General features: G+C 34.4%; 1 protein-coding gene and 1 long non-coding RNA gene across 3 annotated transcripts; both read left to right on the top strand.

The window, feature by feature from the left end:
- Nucleotides 1-2,468: 2,468 nt before the first annotated feature.
- On the top strand, nt 2,469-20,758 carry bpnt2 (3'(2'), 5'-bisphosphate nucleotidase 2). Of its 2 annotated transcripts, none has more exon segments than NM_001037568.2 (5): nt 2,469-3,135; nt 8,087-8,246; nt 8,444-8,539; nt 10,794-10,955; nt 15,988-20,758. In NM_001037568.2, coding segments are annotated over 5 exon segments (1,026 nt in total). In that variant the 5' UTR covers nt 2,469-2,796; the 3' UTR covers nt 16,257-20,758.
- LOC147846224 (uncharacterized) lies at nt 11,127-12,256 on the top strand. The gene is made up of 2 exons (XR_015478268.1): nt 11,127-11,465; nt 11,514-12,256. It is a non-coding gene; the product is annotated as an uncharacterized LOC147846224 (long non-coding RNA).
- Nucleotides 20,759-21,085: the final 327 nt, after the last annotated feature.

Raw genomic sequence — 21,085 nt, 5'->3', positions numbered from 1 at the left:
CTTCATTGCTTTTTATTCACTAAATTATTGTATTTCCCCTTCAGACCCAATAATTCATTTGAAAAGATGTATATAAATCCTAGTTCATATTTTTAAAAATTGCAGTGCATTTGTATTAACTAATTATGGGTGGAAATATACACTCACCAGCCACTTTATTAGGTATACCTGTCCAACTGCTTGTTAGCACACATTTCTAATCTGTTAAATCACATGGCACGGCATGGTCATGACGATCTGCTGCAGTTCAAACTGAGCATCAGAAGTGACTTTGAACGTAACATGGTTGTTGGTCACAGACGGGCTAATCTGAGTATTTCAGAAACTGCTGATCTACTGGGATTTTCACACACAACCATATCTGAGGTTTACAGAAAATGGTCAGAAAAAGAGAAAATATCCAGTGAGCGGCAGTTCTGCAAATGCCTTGTTGATGCCAGAGGTCAGAGGAGAATGGCCAGACTGGTTCCAGCTGGTAGAAAGGCAACAGTAACTCAAATAACCACTCGTTACAACCGAGGTATGCAGAAGAGCATCTCTGAATGCACAACATGTTGAACCTAGAAGCGGATGGGCTACAGCAGCAGAAGACCAAACAGGGTGCCACTCCTGTAAGCTAAGAACAGGAAACTGAGGCTACAATTCACACAGCTCACCAAAATTGGACAATAGAAGATTGTAAAAAGTTGCCTGGTCTGCTGAGTCTCGATTTCTGCTGTAACATTTGATTGGTAGGGTCAGAATTTGGCGTCAACAACATGAAAGCATGGATTCATTCTGCCTTGTATCAACGGTTCAGGGCTAGTGGTGGTGGTGTAATGGTGCGGGAGATATTTTCTTTAATAAATGGGATGTGGTGGAACGGGAGGTTTGCATCATGGACTTTCAGCTGACAAATCTGCAGCAACTGCTTGATACTATCATCTCAGTATAGAATATATATATTGTTGAATCTGTGCCACTAAGGATTAAGGCAGTTCTGAAAGCAAAAGGGTGTCCAACCTGGTACTAGTAAGGTGTACCTAATAAAATGGCCAGTGAGTGTACATAACAGTTGTTTAACATATACCACTTTGTGGGAAAAGTATAAACAGTTTATTAATCATTTTTATTATTGTCAAAGCATGCTGAAGTTACAGAACATATATTTGCAACTCAAAATGGCAATTTGTTTCTTTAAACAAATTGGCTAAATCTTCAGGATTAAGTCCCTGTCACATGTTTTTTTTTCTGCAGCAAGTATCGGTTCTGTGGAAAGCAGTTGCAGAGGATAATAGTTTAAATGGCATTATAAAACATAGTTCACCCAACTCCCTTGTGTGGCTTTAAGCGTTTATTAATTTTTTTGTTGAAGACAGCATTTTGAAATATGCTGGTTAATGGTACCTAATGACAAATATATATACTATTGCCAATGGGTGTTATCAACCAGCTTTTTCCATATTATATTTTGTGTTCAACAAAAAAAGAAAGAAACTCAAAATAGGTTTTGGACAAGTAAAGGGAAAGTAAATGATGACAGAGATTTCATTTTTGTGTGAACTATCCCTTTAAGGGCAACTGGTTGATTTGAGCAGCAAATCAAAATATTTAAATATTTGTATGTTTGTATACATACAAGTATGTGACACTAAAGAAAAGGATGATGCTGAAAATTCAGCTTTGAGACATGAATTATACCTTAAATTATATTAAATAAGAAACCATTTATTTTTGGTGGAGCTGTTATATGAAAATAATCACAGTTCATCTAGATGACTTAATAATGTAATGTAATCTGACTACATTTTGATTATTTTATTTTTTATTTTAAAAACATAAGTGTGTTAAACATGATGTTATATCAGGGTTTCCCAAATGTGGGGTTCGTGATGAGACATTGATAGGATAATTAATTCCGCCATGAAATTGTTAAATAGAAATAAATACTTTAACAAAAGATTAAATAATAAATATCTTAATTCACTTCAAACTAGATTTATTGGCATGACTTGTCAAGTGCCAAAACATTGCACATTACATAAACAGTGGATAAAATAGTAAAGTAATTATAATACATGCATACAAACAATACAATTAAAATTTAATACGTATATACACAAATAAAAAACACTAACATGGTCATTAAATATGTAATGAAAGAAAACATTTATAATAATATTAATTCAAATAAAATACAATACTCTCTCTTCAGCAAAGTTCTTCCACATGCGATTTTAACATGTAATTATTTATGTGTGTGTGTGTGTGTGTTTTTTTTTTTAAATAAGTGTTACCTTACCTTTCTATAAGGCTTTTCCCTATTCTCAAAGCACTATTTTAACAAACACCTAAAGCTTTTTTAATAATTGCATTTTATTTTGGTAGCATTTTCTCAGCAGATGTTTGTGTTGTTGGTAGAGGGCGCTCTCTCGTGATGAGTCCACCGTTTCTGTCTTCCTGACCTGGAAGAAAAACGCAGTGTCAGTCAGTTCGGCCCTGCCTGGCACAGCAGTGGACGTGGAATGCCGTCAATGTATCAGTCGCTGTCACCGCAATGGATCTGTCAACGTAAGAAACCAGACATTTATGCTTAGACCGCGGGATACACTGTGAGCCTATGAGGGAAGCGTTCGTTCCACCTAACCTGGATTTCGCCAGTGAAGGAAACAAGTGACTTTTGATTAGCTCGTAAGATATTTTCTCGTTTATGTTATAGCTGCGTTCAAATTATGCGCAGCAAAGAGAAACACGACTGGTAAAGCTGCTGTACTGTTCTCGCATTCCCCTGGCTTTGCTCGCACGTCTATAATTGCGATGGCTCCTATGGGCATCCGGCTGTCGCCGCTCGGCATAGCCGTGTTCTGTTTACTCGGGATCGGTGTGATTTATCACCTGTACGCGGGGGTTTTGTCCAGCAGACTCGCCTTTTTCCGCCAGAAGAGGACCGTGGATCTGAGAGAGCTGCTGGCGCTGTCCATAGACGCTGCGGTGCAGGGCGGACGGGAGGTGAAGAGGATCCGGGAGGACAACACACTGGAGGAGAAGTCAAAGGGCAAAACGAAAGAAGGGGCTAGCGAGAAGTACACGCTGGGGGATCTCAACTCCCACCGCAAGATGTACTACCTGATCAAGAACACATTCCCTAATATACAGGTACTGCTGATTTGTGTAAGGTGTGCTGTACAAAACAGCATTGTAAACTTTGTTAGTTCAGAAAATCTTATAATGATTCCAAAGAGTACAAAATTACTATTCTGTGCAACTTATAAGTAAAAAAATAAGCCTCTTAAAGGGATATTTTGCCAAAAAAAATTAGACTCACCATCAAGTGGTTTCTGTCCTTAATGATTTTTCTTTCGGTTGAACACAAAACAAGATATTCGAAGAAAGCTAAAACCTGTAACCATTGACTTAGAAAGTAAAACGAATATTATAGAACTCAGTGGTTACAGCTTTCTTCGTAATATCTTCAACAGAAGATCAAAATGAGTAAATGACAGAATTTCCATTTTTGTTCGATTTCCTTTTACTTCAGGGTTTCCCCGAGGTCTTAAAAAGTCTTAATGTCTTAAATCTCAAAATCAGTAAAATTTACTTAAATGTTGTGTTGTAGTTCTTAAATCTTTTTTAAACGGGTCTTAATTTTTCTTTGTTCATGTATTGCCACCTAATTTCCCTAATACACCCATACAATTACTAAAAATCCATCTCAATAAAACTTTTAACTTTTTATCTTAACATTATCTTAACTTTTTAACTTTATTAATCATAATGGTTTAATTATTTTCCTTACAATAATATTTGTTTAAAAGTGCTTTAGGTATTTAAGGCTAAGGACACCGGCCTGGACATATTGTTGTGCATAGATTTAGTTTATTATGTTTTTTTAAAACATTCGTTCATTTTTTTATTATTATTTTAAAGAAATTTATGTTGCGTAAAAAGTGTGGATAAAAGTAGAGATTGTGTGTTTTTAAACAATATTAAAAAGTTTTGCCAAGAAATATCTAACATATTTTAATTTTTTATTATTCAATTATTATAGTATTATTAAATGCATTAAAATCTAATAAAAAAAACTTTTTATCTGGGCCATTTGGAAAATATTTTGCGTTTAGCCTTTTATGAGTCTAAAATTTCATTCATAATGGTCTTAAAAATGTCTTAAAGTCTTAAATTTAACCTGCAGAAACCCTGTAATTGCTGAACATTTATTATTATTTGGAAAAAAGCAATAAATGAATTTCTAAAATTCATTAAAATTAGTAATGCGCTAGGGTTGGGTACCGAAACTCGGTGCCACTATGGCGCCGGTACCTTTGGAACTGGTATGCACCAGATCAAATCCGCATATGAATTTCGGTGCCAAATTTCGGTTCTGCAACATGAACATAAAGCAAGTCGCGCACCGTAAGCACCGCTCGGGGACGTGAATTCGCAAGTCAGCGGCTGTCTGCGGCATCCAGCGGCCAGCCACGACTCATGACTGTTTATACTGCTGCCATGCCACAGAGCTACTTCTTAATAGTTACATTTTAAATAAAATGCGAATATGCACGTCTGGTGTGTGATGCTATCAACTGTCATGTGCGATCCGTGTCATCAGGCACCGTTTTGGCACCGGTACCGTTTTAAAAGTATCGATTTAGCACCGGTATCGAAAAAACCCAAAGGATACCCAACCCTATAATGCGCTAATAATTACTATTATTACATGGCTGTCTGGAATACTTTATTATGATTGGTCAGTCGCAACATTCCAAGATATGTTATATTAGGGATCATTCACATACGTTTATAGAAGTACTATTTTATGTAAGTTACGTGTAAAATAAGCTACGTAAAGGGATAGTTTGCCAAAAAAATTGCATTTTTTTTCATTATTTACTCACCATCAAGTGGTTTCTGTTCCTAATGAGATTTCCTTGTGTTGAACACAAAGGAAGATCTTTCGAAGAAAGCTAAAAACCTGTAATTATTGACTTCTTTAGAAGGAAAAACGAATATTATAGAACTCCTTGGTTACAGCTTTCTTCATAATATCTCCATAATTAGCTGTTTTCATTTGTCAGCTTTGCGTTTAAATAAGGAATTGACAAACTATTACAGCTCAGGACAATGTTTAGTGCATAATTGTTATGTTTTGTGGCAAGTAGCTGTGTAATAAGTGGGAAAAGGTACATGTGAAAGGAGCTGGTAGCTTTAGCTGGCTAGTGATGCTAGCAGGCTAAAGCTAGAAGCAAATGCTTGAGAGACTAAACGTTTCGAGTAGATTTTTTTTTGTAGAAAAGGTATTAAGGGGTTGTTCATCCTCAGTAGGAACAACAAATAGTAGCAAATGGGGATGTATTCTATGAGAAAACTGGAAATTGTGAATCTACGTGACAAAGTTCAACACATTCAATGATACAACCGTAACAACAACAATGATGTCACTCGGTTCCAGATGATTGTTTTCATAGAATAAAATCCCTGCTATGCTTTATTCTTAATGAAGAGAGAATTATTGAGAATTATGATCATTAATGATAATTGAAATAACAAAATATAGACTAACTTGCTCTCTAGCAGGCATCTTATCAGAATACTAAAATAAACATACTCTACTACAGCAGACAGTGTTACCTAACATACTCACTTAATATAATCAACTTTTTAACAATAGTACAACTGGTCAATCAGTCCAGTCCACCTCAGAGGTCCCAGTGACCCCTTGACCTAGCCCAAAGATCCTGAAAACAGAAATATCTTGGTATACAGACAGAGCAAATTGTTCTAGTTTTACCCTAAAGAGGGCTGACACTAAGGTCATCATTATAAGATCTAGGCAGTTAAACACAAGCTGCGTCCCAAATCGCATACTTTTGCACTATTCTAAGCCATTTTGTAGTATAAACAGTAAGTAGCGTGTTCACACTGAAAACTTTAAAATAATAAGTGGACTTTAATTACCCGGATGATGCACTCATTCAGCTGGTAAAATGAAGTGTATAATGATGGACAGTTTACGTACTAAATGACCGCAGGTTTGCTCACGTAGCCGAAGGGGCGGAGCTATCGGGCGTACATGTTGGATAACTATAGCTGCGTCCGAAACCGCATACTTCCATATAGGGCTGGGCGATTTAGCAAAAAAAAAAAAAAAATCTATTTTTTTTTTATAAAGTTTGACCGATTCACGATTTCGATTTCAATTTTTTTTTGTTGTGTTATTAGTCTTCTCAAAACATTAAAACAGCATGACTGAAGTAACTTTGTCTTTAAAAATAACTTGAAAAACCATCTGGGTAAGGAACATTGTATTTTTAATGGCCATGTCATACTAAAATCGGTCAAGGTGTAAATAAATATAAAACAAATTCACGAGTTAAATAGCGTTGCTGAAGATTTGAATAAGAAATATTTGTGTAAATATTGCAGTTGCAGGAATACAGAGGTATTTTAGAGGTAAGTTTTGCTGAGTCTAGGAAAGATTGGCTGTCAGCTCGGCTTTGACTTTGTCTTCTGATTAAATGACAGGTTGTAAAGCTGCTGCCTTTTTCTTAAAAAGATACAGTGGAAGAAAAGGACTGAACATGGAAACTGTAAAGCCTAATTTAACCCAATGTGTGAAGTTGTGGACGTATAGCAGGAGCAAATACAAGTACCAGATGTGTGTCTAATATAAAATAATAAATGTAATCTATTTTATGCGCTTTGCTCCACTTTCTGTATTATGCTGCCTGATCTGTCTGGTTTTCAACTAGGTCCGCTAAATGACGTCATGGGGGCGGGTACTTTCATTTTCACTGCTACAGTCCCTCACTTGTACTCGTGTTTAAACCAAAAGATTGGCGCGGTTTTTCACATTGCAGGCTTTTACGTTCTTCATACATGTTGAGATCGAGTTTATCGACTTGATGAGGGAATGTCTTGACAATCCACACAGACGTGCAACAAGTAAAATCCTACATGACTTCACGCTTTAACAGATCGCTTCACGCTCTAATCAGATGGCGCTCTGTGGGCCGGCTGAAATATGAACTGCTTTGTGAATTGTGGCTGTGCGGTGTCGGTGTGTGTGTATAGAAACCTGTTTAGAATTCTAAAATCCATGCCACTGCGTGGTGCTGCGCGTCACCGAGAGGCGCTTCTGGTGTGCTTCCTGCTTCATATAGAGAGTGAACCGAAGCGCATTGGTGCCATTATAATGTATTAAATATATATATATTTTTTAGAAAATCGTGATTTCTCGATTTGATTCAAAATTAAATCGTCTTAAAACGTAAATTCGAAAAATTGTCCAGCCCTACTTCCATACTATATAGTACGGTAAAATCAGTATGCGAGCCGAGTAGTATGTCCCGAATTCATAGAATTCGAAAATCAGTAGGCGAGAAGTACCCGGATGACTTACTACTTCCGGCGAGATTCTGAAGTGTGCATCCCATGCACGGTGCGCTATCCCATAATGCCCCGTGAGAGAATTCATAAATGGAAGTGAGGCGACGCAACTGACGCAGGTAGGTCACGTGACCATGACAAAATGGCGGATGTAGTACGTCTGAATTCCATTCATACTTTTCACATTCATACTGAATAGAGCATACTTTTTTAATGGCCGAGTAGTATGTTTAAATTCAAATGCAGTACCTACTGAGTAGTAGGCGGTTTCGGACGCAGCCTCTATTTTGGATAGTGAAAGCAAATTTCTCCTGCGAGAGTGAGTATAGCGCCTCCCGATGGTGAATGTGGTTATACTCATGACAGGTATTATTTGATAGTTTGCTCATTTATTTAACTGATTTGGCGACTGTCAAACGTCATCAGGGAAATGGTTTGAATTTCAGCTTAGTAAAAAAAATTTCTATTATGGTCTAAGTTCCTAATAACATGAGTAAAATGATCACATATAAATACTTTTCTGTGTATTTATTTTAAAATGTAAAAACCCAGTGCTTTATATGTGGCCAAAATATATAATCTATTAACAGATGCATGTTCTCCCATAAATGAATAATTGTGGCGCGAAGCATGAAAACAAAAAACCTGAAACCTTATGATGTTCATAGTAGTGTTTTACTTTGTGATTGTTCTTCAAAATGTGTTTTATTTACTTCCACAGGTAAACTCAGAAGAGCACGCGAACGCTGAAGGTGAGGCCACAGTGTGGACACGAATGATCCCTGAAGATATTCTTGCTAAAGTCTCAGGCGGGAAGGAGATTCCTGCAGAAAAGATCACAGTCTGGATTGATCCACTGGACGCCACTCAGGAATACACAGGTTTGTGGCAAGTCTTTATTTCTGTTGTAAATCAGCTGCAGAGAGGATCAAGAGGAAATATAAAACATTGAATCACCTCATTGTTTGCCTATTGTCTGTGCGAGACTGTTGTTGTCCTAGGAGGAATGGTTGGTTTTATGTTTCTGTAGCGCACATGTGCTGTACCAGGATGTAAATCCTGTTTGTGCTTTCAACAGAAAATCTCCTGAAGTATGTCACAACCATGGTGTGTGTGGCTGTGGACGGGGAACCTGTTATAGGTGTGATCCATAAACCCTTCACTGGGTACACAGGTGTGTCTATTTGAGCTCCACAGACATTTTTAAAACCAAACTAACAGATCCTTAATCCAAGAGCTATTCTGGCAATAGTATGACGTTAAGAAAAATGAAACATTTATAGTTTTTCTTTTTTTATGCATTAATGATGACATAAAAAATGTGATTATTGGTAAGATTGTTTCATTTTGGAACATTAGCATTATCTAACAATGTAAAACACTTCTGCAGCATTTATTAATGGTAGTTAATGGTAATCTCTGCCTTAACCAGTGCATTTTTAAAGCACAGTGTGATCATTTTTGTTAAGCAGCATTAACAAATGTTTAGTAATTCTGTTCAAATATATGACTTATTTAGTGAAGATATCAAAATGGATGTCATTTACTCATCCTCCTCTAGTTAAAAGTTTTTTTTTTTTTTAATCTTTAAGATGATTTACTGAAGAATGTCATTAGCTACAGTATTCCATCCACCTATTTTTATGTGTATTTTGGAGATGCGCATAAAAAATTGATAGATGGAAACGGCAACATGTGCAAAATTTTAGAAAATGCACATAACAATACAGTAAAATAAACTTTTTAATCGATAAGATGTGCATAAACTACGATGGAAACACTTTTACCAAACAAATTCCAGTATGCGCATTAAAAAAAGGTTATGAGATTTTGTTATAAGAGATCATGTGATTATAAAAATGTGTGTGAATGGACAAACCAGCAGGCTGAGCACATTGTAAAACATCTGAAATGTTGTTTTGGTCATTCTAAAACGCCAGTATTAGTTTTATCATACTATTAATTTCCTCCAGAATTGTCAAGAGCATCTGCATAAATTTATTTTGCATATTTGGATGGAAAGATAGCCATTGACTTTCAATATTTTGCTGTATTTTTTTTTACCATGGATGTTAAAGGCTGTTTTTATCTACAATTCTTCAGAATGTTTTGTTTTGTGTTCAACAGAAAAAAGAAATTCTTAAAAATTAAGAACCACTTCAGCACAATTTCATTTTTGGGTGAGGTATCCCTTTAAATAATGTTAGTTTTTAACATAAAAACAGTAGTTTTTTTTTAAAAGAATCACACAATGCTTAACGGTTAGCAGGGAAATGTCAATACAATAGCATTATATCATTATTGAGCACAATAGTCTGGTTCTGAAATTAAAACTAATTTTCCTCATTAGGAAATTTTGTATTATAATTACTGATAAACCTTTAAAGTCAAACCTGGTGTGAGTTCCAAGATTGAATCTGTTTTTGCTGTTGTTAAATCTGTTCACAATTATTATTATTATTATTTGGATTAAATTTTTTTTTTTACAAACTGGTGGTTGCATAACAGCATACTTGAGACAGTATTAACAACAAAAAACAAGCCATGATATCTAAATAAAATATTAAATAAAAAATAAAATAAACCACCACAAAAACTGTGATGTGCCAACACAATCTGCAGATTTGTCAAACAGTTTAATGAATGAATCCCACATGCACAAAAAACATGCCTTTTCCTTTCTTTAATGAAACGTTTATTTAATTTTTTTTTCTAAATGTGATTTCTTTAACGATCCACATGTCAAATCTTTGTACACCCTTTGACTCCCAATGTTGCAAAATAATTAGTTTTGCAAGTAACAAGCTGAGAGAAACTGCGTGTGCTTCAGATTAATAACAAAGATTAATAACAAACATAGTAACCTAAATACCTATAATTCACTATGCACTACAAAAAATGCTTTCCTCACTTTAGAGTCTTTGTCTTGTTTCTAGTCCAAATATGTACAAACTCTTAAATCAAGAACCATATCGTAGACAAGCTATAATTTTGTTTTAAGAAATAATATGTGATTTTAAGTGAGTTTTTTCTTAAAACAGGCAAAATAATGGAAAGGAGTGGGCAAAATAGTCTTGTTTATTCTTTTGCTTACCCCATTAGCAGATTATTTTGGTTGTTTTAACAAGACAATATGTTTTGCCTGTGTAGATAATGCTTCTTGATTTAGGAATTTTAGATATTTGGACTAGAAGACAAAATCTAATAAAATACTTTTATTTATATAAAACAACATATATTTAGAATCAGGTTTACCACACTTACAAAAAGGTATAAATAAATGGGAAAAATGCTAGCACTGCTATAAAATGGAGAGTCACTGATTCATTTTATTCATATTCATCAAGGTTGTATCAGTAAACCTCCTCTGATGTTTTGTCTGTAATGGATTCATCCTTTGATGCTTAAACCTCTACTCTGATCCTCAGTTTGGGGTTTTGTTGGAGAGGGATCCAATGTGGCTCCACGTGATTCCTACAACACAAACTCTCCGAAGGTGATCGTCTCTCGCTCTCACGCGGGCAAAGTGAAGAGCTTCGTTCAAACGGCGTTCGGCAACAATACAGAAATCATACCAGCAGGGGGCGCAGGTACTGCATTCTGAAGATCTGTTAGAAATACATGTTTCACTTGTATATGTACATTACTATTTATGTGTGCAGGGCTCAGTAAGAGTTTAATTCATTAAACAAAAGTGAGATTAAAAGCCTTTATAATGGTGCCAAATTTGGTAAATATTTCAATTATGATGTATAAATATTGTAAATATGTAAATAATTATAATTGGTAAATATTTTTAAAATTATACTAAACATTTCTATTCCTCAAAGGATAATACATATGTGTCAGTTTCACCAAAATATTAAGCACATTTTTTAAAATGAGTTGACAATAAAATGACCTTTTTCTTAGCAATGAATGAGCATATTAGAATTATTTCTGAAGGGTCATGTGACACTAAAACCTGGAGCAGTGAAGCTGAAAACGTACCATTGAATCACAGGAATAAATTATTTTTTAAAAGTTTATTGTTAAAATTATTTTTAAACAGTTATTTCATATTGGGGTAATATTTCACAACATTACAGGGTATCCACGGGGTCTTAAAAAGTCTTAAAATGTCTTACATTTCAAAAACACAATTTTAGGTCTTAAAAAGTCTTAAATTCACTCAAATATTGTCTTTTGGATCTTAAATCATTTTTAAAGGGTCATAATTGTCTTTTATGTAAGGCTGTCCAATCGATCTAAAACACATCTCAATAAAACTTTTAGCAAAACTGCTCATAACTAATAGTATAACTCTGGTCTGTGGTAAAAACAAAAAAGAGTTTTTAAAATTTTGTTGAATAAAAATGTATGTAATGTATACAACTAAGATCTTTGTTTTGACAAATTATTTAATATACAGTTGAAGTCAGAATTATTAGCCCCCTGTTTATTCTTATCCCCAATTTTTGTTTATTAGAGATTTTTTTCAGCACATTTCTAAACATGATAGTTTTAATATCTCATTTCTAATAACTGATTTATTTTATCTGCCATGATGACAATAAATATGATTTTACTAGATGTTTTTCAAGACACTTCTGTACAGTTTAAAGTGACATTTAAAAGCTTAACTTGGTTAATTAGGTTAAGCAGGCAGGATAGGGTAATTAGGCAAGCTATTGTATAACGATGGTTTGTTGTGTAGAACTATAAACTATATAAAAATATATAGCTTAAAAGGGCTAATAATTTTAACCTTAAAATGGGTTTTAAAAAAATCAAAAGCTGCTTTGATTCTACCTGAAATAAAACAAATAAGACTTTCTCCAGAAGAAAAAAATATGATCAGACATACTGTGAAAATTTCCTTTCTCTGCTAAACATCATTTGGGAAATATTTTTTTAAAAAGTCAATTCAAAGGGGGGCTAATAATTCCGACTCATAATGACTAATTAGATTTTTTTGTCTGCTGCGCCATTTAAAAAAACTTAGCGTCTAGCTGTATATAAGTCTGAAATTTCATTTTTCATGGCCTTAAAAAGACTTAAATTTGACTTGGTGAAATCTGCAGAAACCCTGTTTAACTGTTTTTCTCTGCAATCTTTGTGATTATGAAGAGATTTATTTAAAAAACATTCAGAAATGTGAACAAACCCAACTTTTTTTTGTTCAAAAGTTAATTGATATGAATCATGCTAAACTTTTCTTTTAGAGTGCAAACCAAACTCCTCGCGCACATATACTTTTAAGTTCTGTAAAAATATATGTATAATAATAAAATAAAATAGAAATAACACGATTCATAAGGTCATGGAAAACCTGGAAACGTCATGGAGTTTTGACAAGGCATTTTCCAGCCCTGGAAAAGTTTGGGAAAATTCATGGTAATTAGTTTAACAAATAAATGTACACTTGAACTAGGGCTGCGCGATATTGGAAAAATCTAACATTTCGGCATTTTGTGTTTCTGTGATGTATATTGCTGTGAATACAATTTCACCAGATGATTAAACAGGTTTATTTGGATTAATTGAGGGGATTTTGTAGAGATAAAAATCTATAATAATATATAACAAATAAATTACAAGCATAGATAAATAAAATATAGTAAAGATAAAAGTGAATTATAGTTTTCAGGTATTTACTATTCAGGTACAAATAATAAATAATAGTCTTTATTGTATATTATTTAATCTTTATTAAAGTTACAAAGTAATTCTTCTGGCCGGATGTTTTAAAATTTGAAATGTTAAAATGTTTTCCGCTGGAAGGGCATCCGCTGCGTAAAAATTTCCTGGATAAGTTGGCGGTTCAATCCGTTGTGGCGACCCCGGATTAATAAAGGGACTAAGCCGACAAGAATATGAATGAATGAATGTTGAAATGTTTACAGTCACAAGCCTTAAAGGGAAGTTTACTCAAAGATTAAAATGTACTCACTATTTACTCACACTTCACTTGTTTCAATACTATAGGAGTTATTAAATTATATTCTTTTTGTGTTCATTTATATAAAAAAAAGAAAACTCATAAATGTTTGAAACAAGTGAAGAGTGAAATGAAAATGTTAAGTAATTATTGGGTGAACTACCTCTTTAAAACTGCATGCAGATGATAAACTTTTACTCCATCATGATTAAACTCTATATTAAACTATAATCCCAACATTGCATATACTGCGATGTGACTGTTGTGGATGCAGACATTGCAATATCGATATTGAAGCGATCTATTGTGCAGTTCTAACTTGAATATAGGTTAGTTGTCTTTACTTTTTTCTGTCCTTGGCCAAAAACTTGCTTTCACATTGTGAGTGCTGTGTAAGCATTATCAAGATCAATGTAAAAGCAAATTGAAACAAAGTAGATAGTTGCGTGTTCTATGATATGCTGTAATAAATTTGAACGTCATTGTTTTTCTTATAATTTTACCTTGTATATGTAGACCCTAAATGAAACATTACGTTATGAAAATGTACTTGAAAGCTCTGGAAAAGTCTTGGATTTGTAGTAGTAAAAATATGAACCATGAAATAAAACAAGAATATTATACAAAAGGAATTAAGAGAAGAAGAAAGAGAAAGAGATGAGGGAAAGTTCTACTCTTCTAAAATATTTTTTTGTGATCTGAAACAGGTTGTCAAGTACAATAAAACAAATCAGTACATCCTTTTATAGCATTTCATATTTTTTCTAAGGTCAAGTGGTGTAAAAGGCCCATAAGCCTTTGCCTAACAGTTGAAGAGCATTTTTCCATCTATTTGAGCAATATTAACCTACTAGCTACAAGCACTGCAGAGGCAATCACGTTTTTCTTACTTTTATTAAAACATAAGTGTGATGTAATACCAAATATTGACATTTTCTGCCTCAGGTTTAAGGTATTTAATATGTCTAAGAGAAATTTAAATATTAACTGCCAAAAGTTCAAACTCAAAAGTTTTGAACTGTATAATGTAATGAAATGTAATATAATGCTACTTAATTTTTTTTTTAAATATAATAATAAAAATTATAATTAACTACTACTATCATACTACAATCATATTCTATTTATAATAATATGCACCAGCGGATAAAAAAGGGAGAAAAGTTTAAAATATTTTTTTAACCAAAAGTAAAACTTAAAAAGCTGTTTTATATATATATTTTTTTTACATCTTATATTATGTATTTTTTATTGTTGTTGATGTTTGTTTTTAGTAGTGGTGGGTCGTTATCAACGTTAACTTGAAAAATGAAAAATATCGCCGTTAATCTATTCTCAAAGTTGGGTTGGGAGCTGGGTCTATTTTACGCAAGCTATGATGACTTTCACCTTGATATTTTTGCTCAGACGTATACCTGGCTGAATTGCACTGTAGGGGGCGAGAACGAGTCTTCGAACGTGTGTATTCCTACTGTGAAATTACCACATCAAACGTGACGTGCTAACATGGATGCAGTTCACTAGAATGAATCTGATTAATGTTAGCTTCACATCTAACTATCAGGCACCTGTAGAGTTTATGCGTTCGAGTAAAACATACACAAATAAAATGGACTGGGTGCTTTTTAAAATGAATGACGGTGAATGAAAGTCAAACCGGTGAGCATCTGACAAAAAAGTGCCCTTCTGAATCAAATCAGCAGGATGCCCTTCTGAAACCTTCACTTTCTTCGAAGACTCTACTGACTACAGCTACATGAAAATCTGTAGTCTAGTCATTTGCCTTAATAGACAATAATATAATTAAGGTGTTTATATGAAGTGCTTTCATGTAAGAGTTTCCTGTAATTTTGGGTGAGTTCAACTGCAGTTTGGCTGTTTCACTTTAACTCATGAACATTTCATTAATGCCCCTGTGACAAACTAGGGTGTTAAACGCAAATAAGGAGTAAGGACTGTTGAGAGTGTTATAGAGTTTAATAATGCACGCCAACCGGAAAGAAAAATCTTCTGCATTTCGCGATGTGTGTGCGGTCCTTTACTGAATCTTGTCGGAAAATATGATGATAAGTCCTACATGACGGTAATAGTTTGATTGCTGTGTTTACTTCAGTAATGTCACTAATATATGCATACTTCACATGTATTAATTCCATTTCTGTTTAGTTCAGTTATGACCTTAGTCAGATTAAGGTGATCAAAAACGCGGTTTGGATCTTATGTAGGCCACCGTTCACAATATCATGTTTAACTGAATAAACAGATAGTAAACACAAGTACATCTTATTGAACATCATTTATTTTCATCACCAACTATCATAGTAGAACAGTTTCTCAAGCAGTTTGTGATGCATTTTGAAAACAGGAGATCAACCCCTGGTCTAATGCGCCACCTGGCTTGAGAAATAAGTTTTCAGAGACTTAATTTTAGTCATTATTTGGGTAGCACACATATTTTAAATGCCTTCGGCAGAATTCAAATGAGCCATTTTAATCTAGAATAATTCCAAGATTACAGTGAGAATAATTTAGATTAGAAAAAATTAATCTCTGCCCACCTATAGTAATAAACCTTTAAACCTATGTATTATAAAAAGTAATATTTATAAACCATTTGTAAATTTGATCGGTGTTTACCATAAAATAGCTATTAAAGGCTGATATGACGTTAAGTTCTAAACTGTCTTTGTTTCTCCCTTAAGGATATAAGGCACTGGCTCTCCTAAACCCCACTGATGACAAACAAGAGACGGCTGATATCTACATCCACGTCACATACATCAAAAAGTGGGATATCTGTGCGGGCGACGCCATCCTGAAGTCTCTCGGTGGTCAGATGACGACTCTGAAAGGAGAGCAGATTGATTACTCTGGGTTAGAAGGAAACAAGGGCGGTCTGTTAGCCAGCATGAAAGTCGATCACAAAGCATTGGTGAAAAGACTTCCACTCTGGGAAGACAACAAACAATAATAAATCACCAATTCTGTTCATAACACTCCCATTTTCTTCGGTACCACATATTCGTTTAGAAATATGAAGATCCAACAGATTGCAAGAGGAAACGACTGATCCAACATCGCTGACTCTGGAATATGTGTAACAATACCCAAAACAAGTTTGAGATGTGTGCCTTTGGTTTGTACAGATCATTAATAATGCATTGTGCTACACATTTAAAGGGACAGTACATCCAAATTAAAATTTACTCACAATAAAGCTATCCAAGATGTAGCTGACTTCCTTTTCCTTTAGTAAAACATTTAAAGATGATTTTTAGCTGAATCTCTGGTCCTTGGTGATTCTAAAAATGCAATGAATAGAACACTTTGAGAGTTAATACTAAATACATTTCATGGCTAGTGATGATGCGCTGAGGTCTTATGCAAAACAATCAATTAACAGTAATCAGTCTTGAGATTCAAGTGCATTCGCACCAGTAAGGAGAGTGAACTTCCTGTCGCATAATGATGTATATTAATCTTTTTGGTCACACTTTACAATAAAATTCCATTAACTAATGATAATTCATGTTTTTATTAACACAAACTAAAAACTATCGAGCAATACTCTTATCATTGTTTAACATTTACTAATAATTCCAAAGTTGTGCTTATTAACACTAGTTAATGCACTGACAGTTAAAAACTAAGACAGATGGACTTAGTTTCATTGACATACATTAACAAAGTTGAATAAAAACTCCAAATGTTCATGTTATTAACTACATTAACTAATGTAACCTATAACTAATGTAATGTGTTACCAGCTTATTTATATAGTTTACAGCATCTAGAATAAGCACAAATACCGTTTTGATAAACAGTACAGCACATGTGTCCTCCCTGTCTGTTGAAAACAGTTTCGTTATGTGACAAGAAGGTTAAAACCATTGGAAATAATGGTTCACAGACTGTATGATGTATTTCTAAAGACCTCAGTGGGTAACACTTTAGAATAACGGTCCGCTAGTTCATGTATTTATTGTATTATGTATTGTTTAACATTTATTGGTGGATTATTAAAAATGTGTGCTGAATAGTTGGTGGTTCATTCTGCTGTGGCGACCTCTGAAATAGAGACTAAGCTGAAGGAAAATGAATAAAATGATGCATTATTAACATCCAAAGTTGGGCTTGGTAACATTAGTTAATGCTAATGTTAACATTAATAGTTAACGTTTAACTTAACTAAAGTTAACAACGATTAATCATGTGTCATCAGGTGTATTCGTTTTCTTTTCCCTGTTTATTTAAACTCTCAAAGTGTCGTTAGCCATTAACTTGCATTTTATGAATTATCAACTACCTTAAAACTACTGAGACTACTAAAGACACCTATATCTTAGCCTTAAAGTGAGCAAATACAAGGATTAGTTCACCCCAAAACAATTAACAATCTCCTGAGACCTTCGATCATCTTCAAAATGTGCATTAAGATATTTTAGACCAGGGGTCACCAATCTCAGTTCTGGAGGGCCGGTGTCCCTGCAGGATTTAGCTCCAACTTGCCTCAACACACCTGCCTGGATGTTTAAAGTATGCCAAGTAAGAGCTTAATTAGCTTGTTCAGGTGTGTTTGATTAGGGTTGGAGCTAAAATCTCCAGGACACTGGCCCTCCAGGAACAAGTTTGGTGACCACTGTTTTAGACGAAATCCAGGAGCTCTCTCATCCTCCATAGACAGCAATGGTCACAAGACTTTCAAAGTCCAGGATAGTAACTCAAACATTTTTCAAAACTTTTCATGTGACTTCAGATGTTCACTTGTAATTATACGAAGCTCCAAGAACATGTTTGTGAACCAAAATACTGTAAAACAACTTTGTATTTCATGTTGCATTATGGTGTGCATTTACTATCGTCACTACGATTGTGTCAAAACATTGAACTGCATTTAATTAAACACGCACCCTGACCTGTCTTAGAATGGAAGACAAAAGCAAATAAAGTCATTAATAGAGTTTTTTGCAGCACAAAAATGTTCTTGGAGCTTTTTATGATTGCAGTTGAACTAAAGAAGTGGCATAGAATGTTTTTTTTTTTTAAGATTAATTTTTTTGGCCTTTATTATAAGATAGGACAGATTTTAGACAGGAAGAGAGAGACAGGGGGTAGGGTAAGGAAATGTCATCGAGCCGGTATTCGAACTCGCGATGCCCTGACGTGCTATTGCACCATATGTCAGTGCGCTAACCACTAAGCTATTGCGCTGACAAGAATGTTTTGATAATGTTTTAGTTTCCCCAAAATAATTAATAATCTCCTGAGACCTTCGATCATCTTCAAAATATGAATTAAGATATTTTAGATGAAATCCAGGAGCTCTCTCATCCTCCATAGACAGCAGTGGTTACAAGACTTTCAAAGTCCAGGATAGTAACCCAAACATTTTTCAAAACATTTTATGTGATTTCAGATGTTCACTGTAATTATTTGAAACTCCAAGAACACGTTTGTGCGTCAAAATACTGTAAAAACAACTTTGTATTCCACATTGCATCATGGTTTGCATTTACTATCGGCACTACGATGCTTGTGTCAATACATTGTACTGCCCTTAATAAACACGCACCCTGACATGTCTTAGAATAGAAGACAAAAGCAAATAAAGTTATTTATAGAGTTTAAAAGCATAAGACTAAGTATGATTTATAAAGGAGCCCAAACATTTCATGGGACTTCAGTAGTTTACTGTAATTATACGAAGCTCCAAGAACACGCTTGTGCACCAAAATACTGTAAAAAACACTTTGTATTCCACGTTGCATCATGGTGGCTACGAGCCTTGTGTGTTGCACTGCTGACACTAATGACAATACACTATACTGTCCTTGATAAGCAAATAAAGTAATTTCTAGAGTTTTTTTGGTGCACAAAAATGTTCTTGGAGTATGAATATGAACTGAATATGATTATAGTTGAACCACTGAAGCCGCATGGAATGTTTTGACAATGTTTTAGTTCCTTTTATGGGCATTTCAGCATCGTTGCTGTATATGGGGAATAAGAGAGCTCTCAGGTTTCATCTACGATATCATAATTCATGTTCTAAACTAGGGGTCACCAATCTCGGTCCTGGAGGGCCGTTTATCTTCAACTTGCCTCAACACTTCTTCTTCTTCTTAAGTTTTATTAGCGGGCTGGTGTAAAATGCACATGCCACCACCTACAGTTCATATCTATATCTATATATACTATTATGCTTACCTAAATTTCTCCATCAGGACTCAGCTGTCAGCTGGCACTGCGTGTTCAGCTCCTCCTGCTTCCAGTCTTAGTCCCTCCGGGTCCTTAATACATTTTAATTTAAATTATTTATTATATTCTTTCGCTCAATCCTGTGCTATATGGATATTGTGTTAATACCCTATACCCTAAACTTGCCTCAACACACCTGTCTGGATGTTTCAAGTATACCTAGTAAGACCTTAATTAGCTTGTTCAGGTGTGTTTGAATAGGGTTGGAGCTAAAATCTACAGGACACCGGCCCTCCAGGAACAAGTTTGGTGACCCCTGTTCTAAACCATCAAGCAGTTGGAACAACTTGAGTAATTATGAACAGAATTGTCATTTTTGGGTGAGCTAACCCTTTAATTGCAAATTTTCAGTTTTGGATGAACTGTCTCTAACAGCGTCTGGGGTCAAATCAAGTCACCTTTATTTTATTTAATAAAAACTCTCCAAGATGAACCGGTAGCTGTATGTCATGTCATGTGATTTTATTTTTATTTATCTATTTTTTTTTAGAATGTTTCCAAAATGTCTGGTAAAACCAGGTTTAAATGGTTATGGGCGAAGATTTAACTGTGAATCCAGAGACTTGACTACTTTTCATATAATTCACTGCATTGTCCCTTCTCTCTGTAGCGTGTATTTGGTTTTGTGTCGGATCTCAGTTCGTATGGTTTATACACTGATTCCTGAATTGCTATGTGAATTAAACTGCAGAGATTTAAGCAGTGTGTAAATAAAAATAAATAAAGCATAAGTTTAAGGTCTTATTTTGTTTCTAAGGGAAGTTTAATTGGATTGAGTGGTGTAGTTGCTCAGATGATGCCCTGGGTTATTCACACTGATGTTGATTTGTTGTAGGGCTTTCACTGTGATTGCAGGTTTAAAAAATGTATTTTTGTATGAATATTCATACCATTGCTATGATTGTTGAGATTCCACAGATTGCCATGGTACTGTTTTTCCCTCTGATTTAAAAAAAGTGTGCATGAAAAAATCATGTAGAGGAATGATTTTATTTTATTATTTGTATTTCTTTTTGCTGCATGTGCCCTTTTCTTCTCAGAGATTTGAGGCATGTTATTTGACATCACACTGATCGACGTCTTCATTCTGCCTTTAATAAATAAATGACAATAGGTTCTATGAGTAGCGAACTGTCATTTTTTTTGTGATGTTATACAACCCCAAAACAAAAAAAGTTGGGACAGTATGGCAAATGCAAATAAAAGAAAGTAGTGATTTCAAAATGTAGTTTTTCTTGTATTTCATTGCAGACAATATGAACACAAAATGTTTCCTGTTTCGCCTGGTCAACTTCATTTTATTTGTAAATATACATCCTTTAAACCGTCATTTAAACCGTCAACACATTCATGAAAATGTTGGGACAGGAACATTTTAGGGCTAGCAATCAGGTAAATTGGTTAAAGGATGTCATTTGAAACAGGTGATGTCAACAGGTGATTGTAATTACGATCTGGTACAGAAATAGTATCCAAGAAAGATCTAATCCTTTAGCAAAGATGGGCCTAGGATTGCTATTTTGCCAACAAATTTGTGAGGAA

The sequence above is a fragment of the Danio rerio genome, chromosome 2 (assembly GCF_052040795.2).
Source record: "Danio rerio strain M-AB ecotype USA chromosome 2, GRCz13ab, whole genome shotgun sequence".
NCBI lineage: Eukaryota > Metazoa > Chordata > Actinopteri > Cypriniformes > Danionidae > Danio > Danio rerio.
The sequence above is the reverse complement of the archived record's forward strand: the minus strand, read 5'-3'. Positions and strand labels throughout refer to the sequence as shown.

Excerpts from the sequence above, each read along its gene's own strand:
- bpnt2 (XM_087239978.1), top strand. The coding sequence starts at position 8,021 with ATGATGTTCATAGTAGTGTTTTACTTTGTGATTGTTCTTCAAAATGTG. Across the intron at positions 8,540-10,793 it reads ACCCTTCACTGGGTACACAG|TTTGGGGTTTTGTTGGAGAG; the intron begins GTGTGTCTATTT and ends TCTGATCCTCAG. Across the intron at positions 10,956-15,987 it reads CATACCAGCAGGGGGCGCAG|GATATAAGGCACTGGCTCTC; the intron begins GTACTGCATTCT and ends TTCTCCCTTAAG.